At 33.0% G+C, this 16,211-nt stretch overlaps 1 protein-coding gene across 1 annotated transcript in view; it reads left to right on the top strand.

Moving 5' to 3' along the window:
• Nucleotides 1–645: 645 nt before the first annotated feature.
• The window catches only part of LOC123655489 (headcase protein), a 55,891-nt gene continuing 40,325 nt past the window's right edge, over nucleotides 646–16,211 (top strand). Inside the window, exon 1 of the mRNA XM_045591267.1 lies at nucleotides 646–1,235. Coding sequence (XP_045447223.1) covers nucleotides 646–1,235 — 590 coding nt within the window. The remainder of the gene's footprint in view (nucleotides 1,236–16,211) is intronic.

Here is a 16,211-nt window from a genome sequence, read left to right as displayed (position 1 = left end):
TTTTATGCATAATTAAAAAATTTTTTTTACAATATTCCTACATACTATCATGTAAGTATAATATTATATATTATAGATGTAGTATTAAGAGTAAAAACTAAAGAGTTTCTGAACCAAAACAATCAAAGGAATTGACCAGATAGTGACCAATTAATAGTAATATATTTCAACCAGGCAATTCGAATGAGGTATTGTTAGTGTTCAATCATGTTTAACGAAACTAGATAATAAAATAATAATAGCGCAGCGTAACGAATTTAGTGCTTGCCAATCAGAAGTCCTGGCAAAAATACATAGTGCAAGGCTACTTGCACATCGACATCGACCACCGCTGCCTCGTCCGTTCCCGCGCGAAAGTGAAAATTTGCTAGGCACTTTCTCCCCACCCGGCCCGACGCGCGTCGGCCGCATCGCCCCGCCCCTCGCTGCACCCCCGCGCCCCCTCGCGCGCCGCAAGGTCAGCCCCGCGTGCAGGCGGGTGGCGCGGCGGCGCGGCGACGCGCTGCGCTCTTGAAATTTCGCTTTCGTTCACTCGCGGTTATTAGTCGGCCGCGCGCGCTCCGGCAAGCATGTGTATCGCGTGACGCGTTTTGGTATTTCGCGGCGGCACGTTCGATTTCGTTGACGAGTCGATCGTGGTGCGACATGGCTCCACGACGACAAGGCGCGACCGGCGAACGTGAGGCCGAAGATATTCACGGGTGCTGCGTTCCCGGTGAATGCCTCCGCCCCCGAGAGCCTGTACGCATCGAGGACGCTATCCGCGTGCTATGCAACAACGACACGTGTGCCGTAGGCCGGTACATGCATAGAGAATGCTTTGAGCAATGGGAGGCCGGGGTGCTCGCCTATCTTAAATCCTGTGGCCGCGCTCGTTCGTGGTCTGAAAGGCAGAGACATCAGAATCTTTGGACAAAGAAAGGCTACGACTTGGCTTTCAAGGCGTGCGGGTGTCGTTGCGGTCGTGGACACCTAAAGAAAGACCTCGACTGGACACCACCAGGATTAGCTATCAGAGCTGACGATGAGAAAAAGAAGCGGAGGCGAGCGAGATCCGGTCGGACGCCGGCTGTTGTTGACGCACGCAGCAGAGCCTTCAGTCTTTCCAGTTCTGGCTCCTGTTCTCCGCCCTCTGCACCTTCAGAGCCCTCGACGAGCCCTACACATGCTGCACCTCACACAATGACCCCAGCGAAGAGAAACTCTAAACCTGAAATCGTTTCCGACAGAATTAGGTAAGCAAAGTTGTCAGTTATTTAAAAATATATATTTACACAACATGGCTGTCTTTTAATAATACTCTTTATCAAATGTTCAATTTACCAATAAAAAACTTGAACATCTTGTTAACATTTCAATGAATAATAATATAAGGGCAGGTAAGTATACACGATGGCATTAATACGAAAGTGTGTTATTAAAAGTCGAAGCATGTCTCCTGTTCGCGGAGTTGTAACAACCGCATACGTATAAAATAATAATCATGACTTGTTTCCTGGGATTAAGAACGAGCGGCGCCATGCCGGTTAAAACGCAAACTAGGATATTAATATAAAACTAAACCCACGCGTTTTTGTATGTGTACGAACCACTAGCTACGCCTACGGTGTTTTGAATGTGGCTCGCCGGTTGTTTATATTAAATCGTCTAAGCTTCGTTTAATTGGCGGAGAACTGGTTGTGTGCTCGGCGGTGTCGATCGAAAACCGGACCCCTTTTACTGTGCATTGAATAAGATACAAACTTAGTTATTTATACAATTCAAGCCTTTTAGAAAACTAATCATAATCGAGTAAGTAGAAAGTACCTAAGGTTAATTGCACTTTGACTTTCATATTCGATTACGATTTTTTAACCGACTTCAAAAAAACTCAATTCGACCGTATATATATATATATATATATATATATATATATATATATATATATATATATATATTATATGTACGTTTGGGGATAATTCCGTTGTTTATGAACCGATTTTGATAATTCTTTTTTTGTTGAAAAGGAGATATCCCCAGTTTGGTACCATGATAAGGAAAACAGGATCTGATGATGGGATCCCAGAGAAATCGAGGTAAACTCTCGAAAATCAGCATAACTTTTTACTGGGTGTAACGATTTTGATGATTTTTTATTTAATCGAAAGCCGATGTTTATCATGTGGTCACATTTAAATTTCATCGAGATCTGATTACAATTTTTGGAGTAATCTTTGATAATGCGTATTTACTTGACTATTTTTTTCGTCTACCTACCTACGTTGTATTACTTGTCGATATAATTGAAGTCGGGTTTTCTTCGTTTGCCTGCAAACACACTTATTAATTAAAATATTTGATATATTTAGTTATTTACATACCTATATATAGTATAACATAAATTAATAGAAATAAGTTGAATTTTTGAAATAATGTTTACAACCACATTATTATACATATGTAGTACCATACATCTGTAAAATAACACTATATTATAAATAAACGTGTCAACACCTGTTAGTTATTATTTAACACATTATAATTATTAATTTAATCAAAACATAACTATCGTTCATTAGCTTTCGTAATGATATTTAATTACAATCGCGATATTGTGTTAGCCGGAAACGGTGCCCGAGTCACCTGTCTTTGTTTACAACATTTTAAATTCGCTGGACCTGTCCAAATCGTTAAGGAGTAAAAATGTTAATTATGTTAAAATACATGCTATTTTTAACCGACTTCAAAAAAGGAGGAGGTTACTCAATTCGACCGTATATATATATTTTTTTGTTGTTTATAAGAATGTTCAGGGATAACTTCGTGGTTTATGAACCGATTTTGATAATTCTTTTCTTGTTGGAAAGGAGATATCCTAAGTGTGGTACCATGATAAGGAAACCAGGATCTGATGATGGGATCCCAGAAAAATCGAGGGAAGCCCTCAAAAACTTGCATAACTTTTTACTGGGTGTACCGATTTTGATAATTTTCAATTTAATCGAAAGCCGATGTTTATCATGTGGCCACATTGAAATTTAATCGAGATCTGATTACAACTTTTGGAATAAACTTTGATAATGCGTATTTACTTAACTATTTTTTTCGTTTACCTACATTATATTACTTGTGATTAATTTTAAGTAACTTAATATTGTGTTTAATTAATTATTTAAATATCTCAAATTTTACAATAGAGATTTATCTTTAATAAAGTTAATATATGAAATGTACAAATACGTATACAATATTTAAAATTAAAAATGCAAATAAACATACATTAAATGCACCCAAAAAAGGCATCTGACCCTTAGGGCGTATTTTTGATTAACAATTGCAATTCAATACCTACATTGTTCAAAACAATGACTTTTGTAGGTACAACATTTGGCGTTAGTGTTTAACTCGGAAAGCGCATCCGAAATTGTTGGAGCCCTAAAAATGCAATTTCGCCGGTCCCATACATTAACTCCGCTTCGTTGCACAGCTGGTTTCCGCTTCCCGTACATACTACGTAGTTACTGACAAAAATGCATTTTCCCGAAATTGCCGCAGCTGCCCTTCGTTTCATTTGTTGCGGTTTCTTCGCTAAAACTCATTACGTCCCTTTACCTTATCGAATAAGGTTAAAAATGTTATATTTTTCTGCATTGTTATCCAACGTACAGTATTGTTGTTTTGTAACGCGATAACGGATTCAGTTTATTCAATTTTATAACTATATTTTCATTTATACATAAAATATAGAAACAGTAAATAAAACTTTCTTGAACTAATTTAGTCGATACAATTTCAATAAACCAATTTTCATTGTTTTTAATATATATTGAGATATAAAGTGTATTTAAAATAAGGGAGTTAATTGCAAACGAAGTAAATTACATTACTCGAACTGTTTGTTAAATGTGTGTTATGAGTAAAGGATTAAAAATAGCATGTTATCAGTACGTTTTATTTGACGCGGACGAATAATTCTTGTTTACAATATTTTGTTTTATGAGACTGTTTTTAATTATCGCGACACATGTATACTGTTCTGTAATGCACTTGATATCAGTTATTTTTGTTTTTAAGTTTTAGACCTTACTGATCGATTTGTATTGAGATCCAAATATTTAGTAGTATTATTTGTCTTGGTGTCTTTTTACTCGGAATTCTAAGTAGCGACACAAATTATAGTTAATGTTGACGGCGCAGTAGATAAATACTTTAACAATGACTAAAATATTCGCCATCTTTCATTGCTTATCAAACTATTGCATATTACCACAACGTTCCAATAAAATATATTTTTTTTACCTATTTTATTAGGGGTATTTATTTTATACGTCTGGCATGTCAAACCCATCGCACATTTAACTATCTTACAGAAGTAATTGTCTTATATGATTATAGGTATTTAAATTAAAATCATTGACCAACAGATATTATATCATAACAGAAACAGATATTGCTTTAGCCACTGCATAAGTGGTATCTGACAAAGCATTTTAGTCCTCCAGATGCTAAAAATAAATTCTTTAAGCAAAGATTATTTTGGGACATTGTTATATGTAATAACTAGCTGACCTTGCGAACTTTATACTGCCTTATTTTTTTTTTCAATAATCTAATCTTCTAATATATAAAATTCTCGTGTCGCGGTGTTTGTAGTTAAACTCCTCCGAAACGGCTTGACCGATTCTCATGAAATTTTGTGTGCATATTGGGTAGGTCTGAGAATCGAACAACATCTATTTTTCATCCCCCTAAATGTTAAGAATTGTCCACCCCTAATTTTTTTTTAATTTTAGATAAATTATTTATTTTTTGTTTTTTATGATACAACATTAAAAAATACATACAACCCTAAACGATCAACCCCTATATTTTATTTTTTAATTATAAATTAATTTTTTTGGCAAGATTTTTATTTTGTCATGACAGAATAATTTTGCACGATTTATTTTTGTGTTATCCACACATTAGGAATTCAAAACATTTTTTAATATCATATTAAAAATCGACCGTTCCAGCGGGGATCGAACCTGCATCTCCGACTCCGACCGATATGATGATTTTATGTTCGGTTCGCTTAAACGATTATAAAATCAATCATATAAAATCATCATATCAAAAATTTCGATCTAACGGCTACATCGTTTCATAGCTTAATTGGCTAGAGCACCGACACGGTCAGTCGGATTTTAATTTTTCTGTGCACTAAATAAAGCATACTTTCATTCTCCACAACGCTTTTGATTATAAGTAAATCCACGCAAAATGATAGATGATAGTTTATTGACAAAACAACGTTTGCCGGGTCAACTAGTTACATATATCAAAATAAAATATAGCCTATCTTTCAAGTTGCATCAAACTGCACATGGTGTGCAAATATGATTAAAATCGGTTTAGTAGTTTAGGAGTCCATCGTGGACAAACAACGTGACGCGTAACTTACACATATATTAAGATATACGTAACACCGTTAATGTTATATTCAGATTTGAGTAATAAATGTTCATCGTAAGGTAATGCAAATTCCCTCTGCTTATTATTATACGCGTTATTTATATTAGAGATAGAGAATCAATTAAAACTTCAATCTCACGAGGTTTCAAAAGAGATATTAAGATTATCAGGTTATGGCAAAACTATTTGTTCACTTGTTTAAAACAGACACGTGATTTTGTTTACTAATATTAAGTATAATTTGTATCAAAGTACTTATACCTACTTACATAGCTGCATTATAGTGTGTAATTACTATTATAATTTTCATTGTTCCATAGGTTACATACTCTGGCGTCTTATTTTTTAGTGAATCAAATCTTATATACCTACGAGACATACCTTGTTTAATTGAAATAGTGATCTTAACAAATCTATCATACCTACTTATTCACACTTTATAAGTGCCGATTACCTATGCAAAGTCTTGCAAAGTGCACGAATTCTTGAACACGAAACATTTATGAAATAATTTCTATTCATAAATTGAAAATTCTAGCAGTAAGAAGGTAATGTATACAATTTATTTTCTATTTTTATATCTCCTGCTAAGTTTTGTTATCTCTAAAATTCACTGTAATTAGCTAGTATTCCGTTCAATACATCAAAGACCGCGAAATCAACGAGTCATTTAATATTTATAAGATTTTATTACAAACTTTTTAAATTAAATACTTTTTTGAATATAATTTTAAAACTGGAATTAAAATTATAAATCTTGTCATGAACGCCTCGATGCCTCGAGAAATAAATATTATTAATGCGATAGTTTATATGCGTGTGCACGTTGTAATTCCGTTAACTGATTGTAAAATACCATATGAGACGAAAATGGTCGATTTTAATGAGTATTTCATTTTGTAAATCTCGTCCCTCTAATCTCGTGTTATCACACCTAAGGTACATAGTGTTTACACTCTTCACTAACCTTCTAGAAAGACTACTCAGTATCACATACTGATAAACTCTTTTATACAATTTTGTAGCTTTATAAATAACATGGATAAAATATTATATTAAAGATAAAACAAAGCTTAATTAGATAAACAAAGAGGTTTTGTGGAAAATTAAAAGTTGATTGCAATAATTAAGTAATATTGTCGTGTATTAATTCATTAATATCAATTATTTATACGGTCCCGTGATGGTTTTTTTTCTTATTAGTAATATTTAAATTTTTTTAGTAACCCTTATTTCAAGCGGAAATAATCCTCTAAATGTTAATACTTCTTACTATAATTTAACCCTTAAAGTCTAATTACTATAATATATGCAAGTCCAGTTTATACCTCACGGGTACTTTACTGTTTCGATAGAAGCGACTTTGATAGATTTGAAATTTTGAACGAAGGAGGCATCTATTTTTTTAAGCGTATTTTTACGTATCCATTCTGAGGAAACTTGCACGTGTCATATATTCTAAAACACGTATCATTTGTGGCAACTCGTTCCGAAATGGAAATGGTGCATTAAACTCACTCAATTCGTGAGCTCAACATGTCTTAAACGGCGTGTGGGACATTTATGGATTTTAGGTATTTCTTTGTTTTTATTTTTTTTTAACAAATTAAAAACTATTCTTCTGACAAACAACTGTCAGCATAAAGTTTTAGAATTTTTTTAATAATTTTGTCTTATATTTTGTGTATACTCGTATTGTATTAGTGGGGGAAAATTAATATCATATTAATATGTTATATAACTTACCAGCCGCTCGGATCCTTCGACGTTAAAGCAATTTGTATTCCATTCATGAATCATTGTGTGCCCGTTGGTCGCATTATCGATCTAATATGAATTTATAAAACTGGTTAGACGTTTAAAACGTACAGGGTACACTTATTTATCATCTAATGACCGCCGCAGGATGTTTATAAGGTTGAATATTTAATACATCAACATCGTTAGCACTTTTGGCTAAAAATACGTATGCATTCTCTATACCTATATACTGGAAGTGTTTCTCACAACTTATGTTTTGTAATTTTTTATGATACAAAATAATACATCAAAAACAAAGAAATGAATACTGAGAATGCGTTTCAAGCAAAAAAAAATATCGCAGTTACGACTCAATTGTAAACAGACCTTTAACGAAATCAAACGCTATTTATATACATAGTCTGGTGACTGTTTTAAGAAATTAATGTTTCACGTTTAAAAATATTATGATGTGGTCAAACTGGTTTTTTTGTAATTTTAAATATTAACATTTAAATGGAGACTTATTTGTCGGAAAATATAGCTATCATTATTAGGGAGATACTCTATTTGTCAACGTTTACAAACATTTACAATTTTGTGTGACTTGCAACAGTTCTCAAATGTACCTAATCTGTCAAAGTAAATATATTTTTTATCGGTGTGGCTAGATATGATTTTTTATGCCGGAAGGTGTTTTTTTATTTAGTTTTTGATTCGCGAAATGATTGGCACGAGATATTGTCGGATAACGTTTATTGTAACCTTGAGACAAGCCCACAGCGAACCAATGTAAACATTGTAGACTTAAGGCATGGTTGCCTGTCATTTTATGGGTTATTAACATTACAAAAAATTCTCTCTAACTTCAATTTGATTATCACTGTAAATAAAACTAAACAAACACTAGTGCATAAGCTTCTTTGGAAACTATAAAGATAAACAAGAAGAATTATGTAAATTAACCAAAATATTTAAAATTTGAACGTCGTAATTATTGTTTTTAGTTCTTAGTAGTTAATTTAAATCTAAAGTATACAAACAAATGGTATGAATTCTCACCATAAATTTAACTCAATCAACAAGCGAGTAACGAAGATTAAAAGCGAGATAGGTACATTGTGAAATTTGTTTATTTACACGACAATAATAAAACCAGTCAAGAGTTATATTTGTTTTAAGTAGTTGTAGACTGATATTCTTAAGTTCACATGATAAAGATTCTTTGTGTACAAATAAATATACAAATTAATCAGACCTTCGAGGGCCGTTCCTTAACAGATCGTCTGAGGCGCGACCGCTATGACTCAGACGTCAGTGGGGCGTAAATATGGCGAGGGTGGCCCCTAAAGGGTATCGGTAAATGATCAGATACACAATTTAAAGTTAAGGAATCGATAATATTGATATTTAATAATTGAGTCTGCTGGAAACGAAAAAAAATCCGACTTCAATTACATCGACAAGTAATATAATGTAGGTAAACGAAAAAATAGTCAAGTAAATACGCATTATCAAAGATTACTCCAAAAGTTGTAATCAGATCTCGATGAAATTTACATGTGACCACAATATGATACACATCGGCTTTCGAATAAATTAAAAATCATCAAAATCGGTACACCCAGTTAAAAGTTATCCGGGTTTTCTAAGGTTTCCCTCGATTTCTCTGGGATTCCATCATCAGATCCTGGCTTCCTTATCATGGTACCACACCTGGGATATCTTCTTTCCTATAAAAAAAGAATTATCAAAATCGTTTCATAAACGAAGAAGTTATCCCCAAACATATATAAAAATATATATATACGGTCCGATTGAGTAACCTTCTCCTTTTTTGACGTCGGTTAAAAATTAGTCAACATAACAAAAATGTCACTTGATCCCAATATTTTGCGAATAAATACTACGGTTGTATGAATCGTAGTTAAAAATCTGGTTTTTCCTCCTAGCATCTGTTCACATCACCACTGAGGCGTAACATTACTAAATGTAAATGGTAATGTATTAAATTACTCGTTTTTAAGTACTACAATTCGAGTCTTAAATTCTTGCCAGACGAGGCGGTGATTTCCGTTCCCATGTCGACAGTGGTTGAGGGCGGCAAGGCTCGTTAACGTCGTTTTTAGGGCGTGATCGACGCAACGGCGCATGCCTGCATAAATTGCAGTCGAACACAATATTCTCCCGATTCCTGTCTACGTGCATCTCTTTCACGGAAGCGTGCGTTTGTGCTGCCGCGTCACGTAACATCGTGGTCGACCTTGTACCGAGTTTAGGACGCTAATAACATAGGAAAATAAGGATACGCTCTTAGCTGCATTGAAACAATGCCGTGTTACATGTACCTTTGCGAGCTTAAAAGTACTGTGTCTCGGTAATTTTACTTGCAAATTCCTGTCATTATACACAGCCTGGCAAAGATATATTTACTTGTGCATTGTATGCATTGTGTTGTACTCAAGTGGGCACGCACCAATGTGCTTCGGTATAATGCGAATACGTCAAAATATTTTCTCCCTATTCTCGGGTTTTGCCTACAACATTCGTTTAATTTTGCCGATGTAACCTCGCTGGAATAAAACTTTATTTGAAATAAGGCCAGCTTGTAAGCTTATACCAATAAAAAAATCTAGGAATGTCTGTATTAATGAAATGTGAATGTCTGTGTTAATACGAATTCAAAACATTATTAGAAAAATCAAACGCTTATTGTCATCCATGTATGGTCAGTTAGCGCAGATCTTACGTAGTCACTAACCGAAGCAGCGATAATTCAGAGCAATCCATGCATAATTCAGCCATTAATTCTCGAAATGACTCCAAGTTCTGTTGGCTAGACGTAGTTGACCAACCTTATACGATGCTATATGTCAGGATTCAATACAACTTTCAAGACTGCTAAAACGACTTTGTAACGAGTTCGGAGCAATTTAAAAGCAGTCTGTACATTCTATTCTATCGTCTGAAACTTGTCCAATAATGTTAAATAAATCTCGTTTGTCTTAAATAATTCGGTGTATTTCTCATAAACTTTCTACTCAATAATTTGTTTCTGCGATAATTTTTTACTCAGTATGTCAATTGATATTAATGTAACGTATACGAGCCGATGTTATCATTGCAGCGGAGAAAGTTCTGTTAGGTTCAGGGACGAGCTGTTGCTATTTGCGTCTCGTCGCTCGGCGGGCGATCGTCGATGCAATTAAATTTGTAAGCAAAGCTTTATGCTTCAGCTAAATATAAAACTATCTTGCGACGTTGCCGTGCCGAACTCGTCAAATGGTTGTTTCGTTCTCTACCTTTTGGTTATGAACCCCTCGATCGTTTGTATTTGTTCTACAAATATTAACTACCCACTTTCGTACGTTATTTACCATTCTTAAGATATACAGTAACTCTAAAAATAATCGGAATCATTGTTTTACTACCCGATCAAAATGGTGGAATGTGTATTTAATAAATTACATTTTGATAGTAAATGGTGAATGCAAGAGGTAGTATTTGAATGTTGAAATCTTAGTCTACAAAAGTTCAGTAGTTCATTGAGCTCTAACACTTATTGTACTTATCGAAAGGTCAAATCTGCGATGTTAATAAAGGAAAAACGTTATACACAAGCGAGATCGTTGCGAACAATTGTTAACGTTGACTATTTGCTTAATACTCGCGAGTCTCATACGTTGGATAAATATTAAATACCCTAGTTGTTCAAGAGTTATAATAGACTACAGTGTAATAGATCATAGAAATATACATTTACAAAGATTAAGGGTAGGTATTTGTAGTTAGAGTTAATGTTCTGTTAACATTTAGAACTTATATAAAATATGTTTACGTAACCTTTTTGATCAGCGTGACGATCACTTTCTCATCAAAAATAAATATATATTTGTTCATTAATAAGCGCTTCGCTTGAGATCAGCCGAGGCTAGATTGAACAATTTTGGCTTGTTATTGCTTCAAAATGGTTGTAATCGTTTAAGAAAATTGTAGAATGAAACAAAACAAAGTTAAATACTTCGAAAAATACGAAACTACTTTTTTTTTCAAGTTGAAATTTTGGGACAAGCGGCATCAGCTCAGTTAGTTTTGAAAAAGGGAAATTATTTTTCATGTAGTTTCACAGATAGTTTTGATTTTAAAGTTTCCTACATATAAATAATTTATCGTTTTTGATACAAGAATTTTAACGTAAATCAGAAGGTATTTTCCACAGACGTTCTGTTCTCCAGAGCGTACTCAGTCAGAAATTTTTAGACTTACTACATATTAGGTTATTTACATGTAGGTATAACCCACTTGGCCCTGGTGTCTAAAGCTTGAAATTATACTGAGGAGACTGGGGATGACGTTTAGATTAGATAGCTGATTTATGGTTGCGTTGACTTGTCAGTTTGCTATCAAGTGTATTGTAAACATTTAAGAAAATATCATACGTATTGTAAAACAAGAATGCAATTGAATGAAATTAATTTAAATATAAGTTGCATCTTATTTTACTTTATTCATAAAGTCGGTTGGTCACTCGTTACAAATAAAAACGAGTGTACTATAGACCACACGACTGAAGTAAAACTTACGAAATGTAACTCTCTCTTTTTCTGTCTCCACTAACTTATATGTCCCTCTCAACTGCCGTTCGCGTCGCCTGGTCACACTTTTCGTAACGCGTTCGTCACGCATTCACCAGATTACTCCCCAATTCAAGCGTGCGTAGAGGTTTTACTCCAAAAGTGTAATATGTTTTGACGGTGCGAAGGTTTATGGTTTATAAACTACAATTATTAATTATATACATAAGTAGATTTACTATTTACCTACTAGTTGCGTAACATTGTTGTTCACTACAGTGGTACTTCATTAGCGCCGCTGCACTTGTATAAAGTTTTATTTACAAACTATTTACGGTTGTAGTTTTCATGACATTGTCGACGATAATTGCAGAGGATCACGAGAACTAACCAACCTCAACACGTATGCTATTCCAAGGTCTAGAACTTTCAACATATTTGTTTAGATATCAGACTTGCGTTGTCATTTGTTTCCTGCGATAAACAACGGTGTATAGTAAAAACGTACGTTGTCACTGTTTTTAAACGATTGTGTATTCTTCGAATGTTGAAAATAAGTAGTATATGTTTCGATATTATTTGTTAACGCAATATTTCGCGTTTTTGTCAACACAAAACTACTTGTTTTTTGGAAAGGTTAAAGTTGGCAAAATAACCCTTAAACCAATTGCACGGTAAATGTGAGTAACTTTCGTGATTCTTAAAAGTGGAATTGGCGAGTCACAATTACGTCTTAGGGACTTTAAACAACTGTCTTTACTGAGTCAGGTGGAACTTCAATAAAAATTGTTAATTAGTTTGTTTACATATAAATCTAAGATATTCGATATGTTTTTTGGTATAAAGTCAAATTATGATGCTAATTTGATGACGTGACGTTAAAAAGTAAATAAAGCAATAATTTAAATAAACGTTTTATTTTTATTGATGTTTTTCCATAATTACTTACGAAAATAATGAAATCACTATCCATGTTTATTTGACCGTATATTGTCTATAGAAATTCCTTTTTTAAGAAATAAATATTACTTGTGTATAAAAACGGTTGCGTTATTATATTAGTATTCATTTAACACTCGAAAGTTATAGCATCTTTTGTAGTCTCACTAAAACAGCTTTTGAAAATGTGGATATTAAAGACATTATATCTTAAAGAAAAGTATGTATACATAAGAGGGAAAAGATTACGTTTTTCCAACACAGAATTTAGTAGTCGTTTTTTTTCCTTCTTTTTTTAAATGCAAATAATTATTTAAATACTGCAATCATCGAAACTAAAATTAAACTTTAAAATAACAATCATTATCTTGATAACTTATTTGCTGTATTATTAGTCACACGCAAATAAAACCATGTTTATTGTAACTCGCAATACGCAGTGAGTGCACCAGCTAATAATAGAACTATTATTGTCAGACAAGACGCAAAGTCAAGTATGAAGAATAATTAAACAAATTATAGTACGATTGTAATCTTTTATCGCATTTCAGGAAGAAAGAGTTTACTGTTGACTGTGTTAACACTTAAATTTATAGTATAGTACGATACAATACGATTCAGCCTGCAACATTCCACAGCTAGTTGTAGGCCTCTTTCTCCATGTATCACAGGTAGAATTAAGAAGGTGAAAAAAAAATTTATTTACAATAAACTACAATATATGCTTTGTGGCTACGGCAGTAAAGAATGTATCCACCCCCTCTCTTCCCGTGGGTATCGTAAAAGGCGAGTAAGGGATAACACAGTTCCACTACCACCTTGGAACTTGTAAAGCCGACCGATAGCGGAATAACCAACCATCCAACTTTTTCTTGGCTTTCAAATACACAGGCGAAGACGGGCAGTAGCGTCTTCGGTGCGACAAAGTCAGCCCTGGTCATCAACCCGCCTGCCCAACGTGATGACTATGGGCGAAACACATGTGTTCACGCTATAATACCTGACGCGAACTTATAAAAGGAAGATTGGAGCTTAATCTAACGCGCTCCTCCAGTGCGGTTTGGCCCTATTAAAAAATTAAATTAATTAAATGAAATTAATTAAATTAAATTAATTAAATTAAATTAATTAAAGTATAGTGTGCACAATTATATATTCATTGACCATGTTATATATTTTCGCTTCTGTCTGTAATATCTCACAGTCTATCAGTGATCAGAGCTTAATCCACCACGCTGTCCCGGTTTTTATCATGCACACCTGATAGCGATCGTTACTCATAGTAGGCAATATATCCGCAAACCCGCAGTAGAGCAGCATGGTGGATTAACCTCTGATCTTTCGTCCTACATGGAGAAAGAGGCCTATGCCTAGCAGTGGGATATTACAGGCTGAAGCGCAAGTTCCAGTTAATTTGACAAAGTCGTTAATTTTGCTAGATACAACTGATGCAAAGATATTGGTTGTTTAAAGAAACTGAAAAGTCCGGATTATGAAAGTATAAAGAAGAAAATGCAGTGATTTCCGTAAACTGGGTTGCAGTATGAGATTAAAGTTACATGTTTTTGCATTCTCATATTGATTTCTTTCCTCAGAATCTTTGATATCACAAGTATTTGATTTAAATAGTCCGTTTAAAGTTTTTTTTTTATATATGTCGGTGATTTGTTTAAGAATGTTTATTTAGAAAACGTTGAAAACAAATGAAAATTTGTAAAAATTTCAATATATTTAAAAGTTGACAATAAAAAGAAATCCACACCACACACACATTTTGACCACACGACTGAAGTAAAACTTCTTTAGTTCCATCTTACTTATATCTTCCACTCAACTTCCGTTCGCCTAGTCCGTCACAATTTTCGTAACGCTCTCGTCACACATTTACCAGCTTACTCCCCAAGCGTGCGTAAAGAAGTTTTACTTCAATAAACATCAATGGTCTCAAGATAAAAAGCAGTATTTTACTTTAAATTTATACTTTTATTTATTTCATTATTAATATAAATATGATATAAGTATTTTACTTTAAATTTATACTTTATTTCATTATTGTGTATAAGATAGCTTATTTAAATTTTAAATGAAACTAATATTGCAAAATGACACGAATAACACATTTTCTCAGAGTATCATTTCCAACCTTATTGCTAGCGATTCTAGAAAACATGTTTTTAATTGTCTTGATATTATATCATTGTTATACGTTCATATTTTTATACCTTAACTGGTCAAAACTTATTGCAAGTTTTATTCGTACAAGTAATGATCCCGATGGAAGGTTGCTTTGAAACTTCTACGTATTTGTTTTCGGATAAAGTTTCATCGCAATCAATTTGTTCAGTCAATCATTTTATCAGCTTAATGGTGAAGACGAACAGACCTTCCACACAAATTTTAGTGTTTATAGTACTTATACGGGATGCAGCGATGTATGAAATCAACAAACACTTAAATAATAAAATTTGTGTATTATAAAATGTATGTAAACACAATAACAACTATGCCAATGTATGCAGAAGTTTCTCTGTTTATGTTAATAATTTAATCAACTAAAGTGTGTAAATGTATTCTTACTGATGTTTTTGTTTTAATAAAGTCAGATAATTTATCATCCAATAAGATATTTATCTAAATTACTTGTATAAATAAATTATTATAAACTTCCGTATACCTACAAAGTTTTTTTTGGAGTCAGATATTTACAAGAAACAAGATTGAACTATAAAATATAACCCATTAAATAAAGGATACTCTCAATCGAAATAGCTCACATATATTATAATATATTTAAATTAGTATAGATAAATCAAGATGTCTACAATTTTTAGCCATTAACGAGAAGGTTTTTTTTTTCTTTACACGAGCGTATTTTTTATAGGACTTAAATCTATTGTCAGGAATTTTTTTATCTCAAACAATTATCTTCAGAACTGGTATTAAACCCTCTTAAATTCGTTTTTAATATTAAAATATTTTTTCTATGTAAAGATTATAAATATTAATTTTTAATTTTTATTATTTAGTATTAACATAATAATGTTATATATTAATAATTGTGTTTCGCGCAAACAAAAAAAAAAAACAGACTTCAGTTCCATTGATAATTAGATAATACCACGCAGGTCGACGAAAAAGTAGTCAAGTAAATACGCATTATTACATAAAACTCGAAAAGTACTTGTCAGATCTCAATTAAATTTATGTGGGACCACACACATGCACTACCTATTAATAAAAAAAATAATAAAAAATTGATATCGGTCCACTCAGTCAAAAGTTCCGAGGCAAAATACATAAAAAATGTGCAATCGAAATAAGAATCTCCTCCTTTTGTTGAAGTTGGTCAAAAAGTGTATAAATATGTACACGAATATTAACTAAATAAATATTTTTAACAAAAATCATCCATAAAAAAATTAAATTTCATGTACACAAATTATTAATTTTCAAAATATTCCATTGACAAATAAAGTATTATCAATTTGTCAATATTTTCTGTACAATGCAGTCGTCCAAATTATA

The sequence above is a fragment of the Melitaea cinxia genome, chromosome 8 (genome assembly GCF_905220565.1).
Source record: "Melitaea cinxia chromosome 8, ilMelCinx1.1, whole genome shotgun sequence".
Lineage (NCBI taxonomy): Eukaryota > Metazoa > Arthropoda > Insecta > Lepidoptera > Nymphalidae > Melitaea > Melitaea cinxia.
This window is presented reverse-complemented; position numbering and strand designations above follow the sequence as displayed.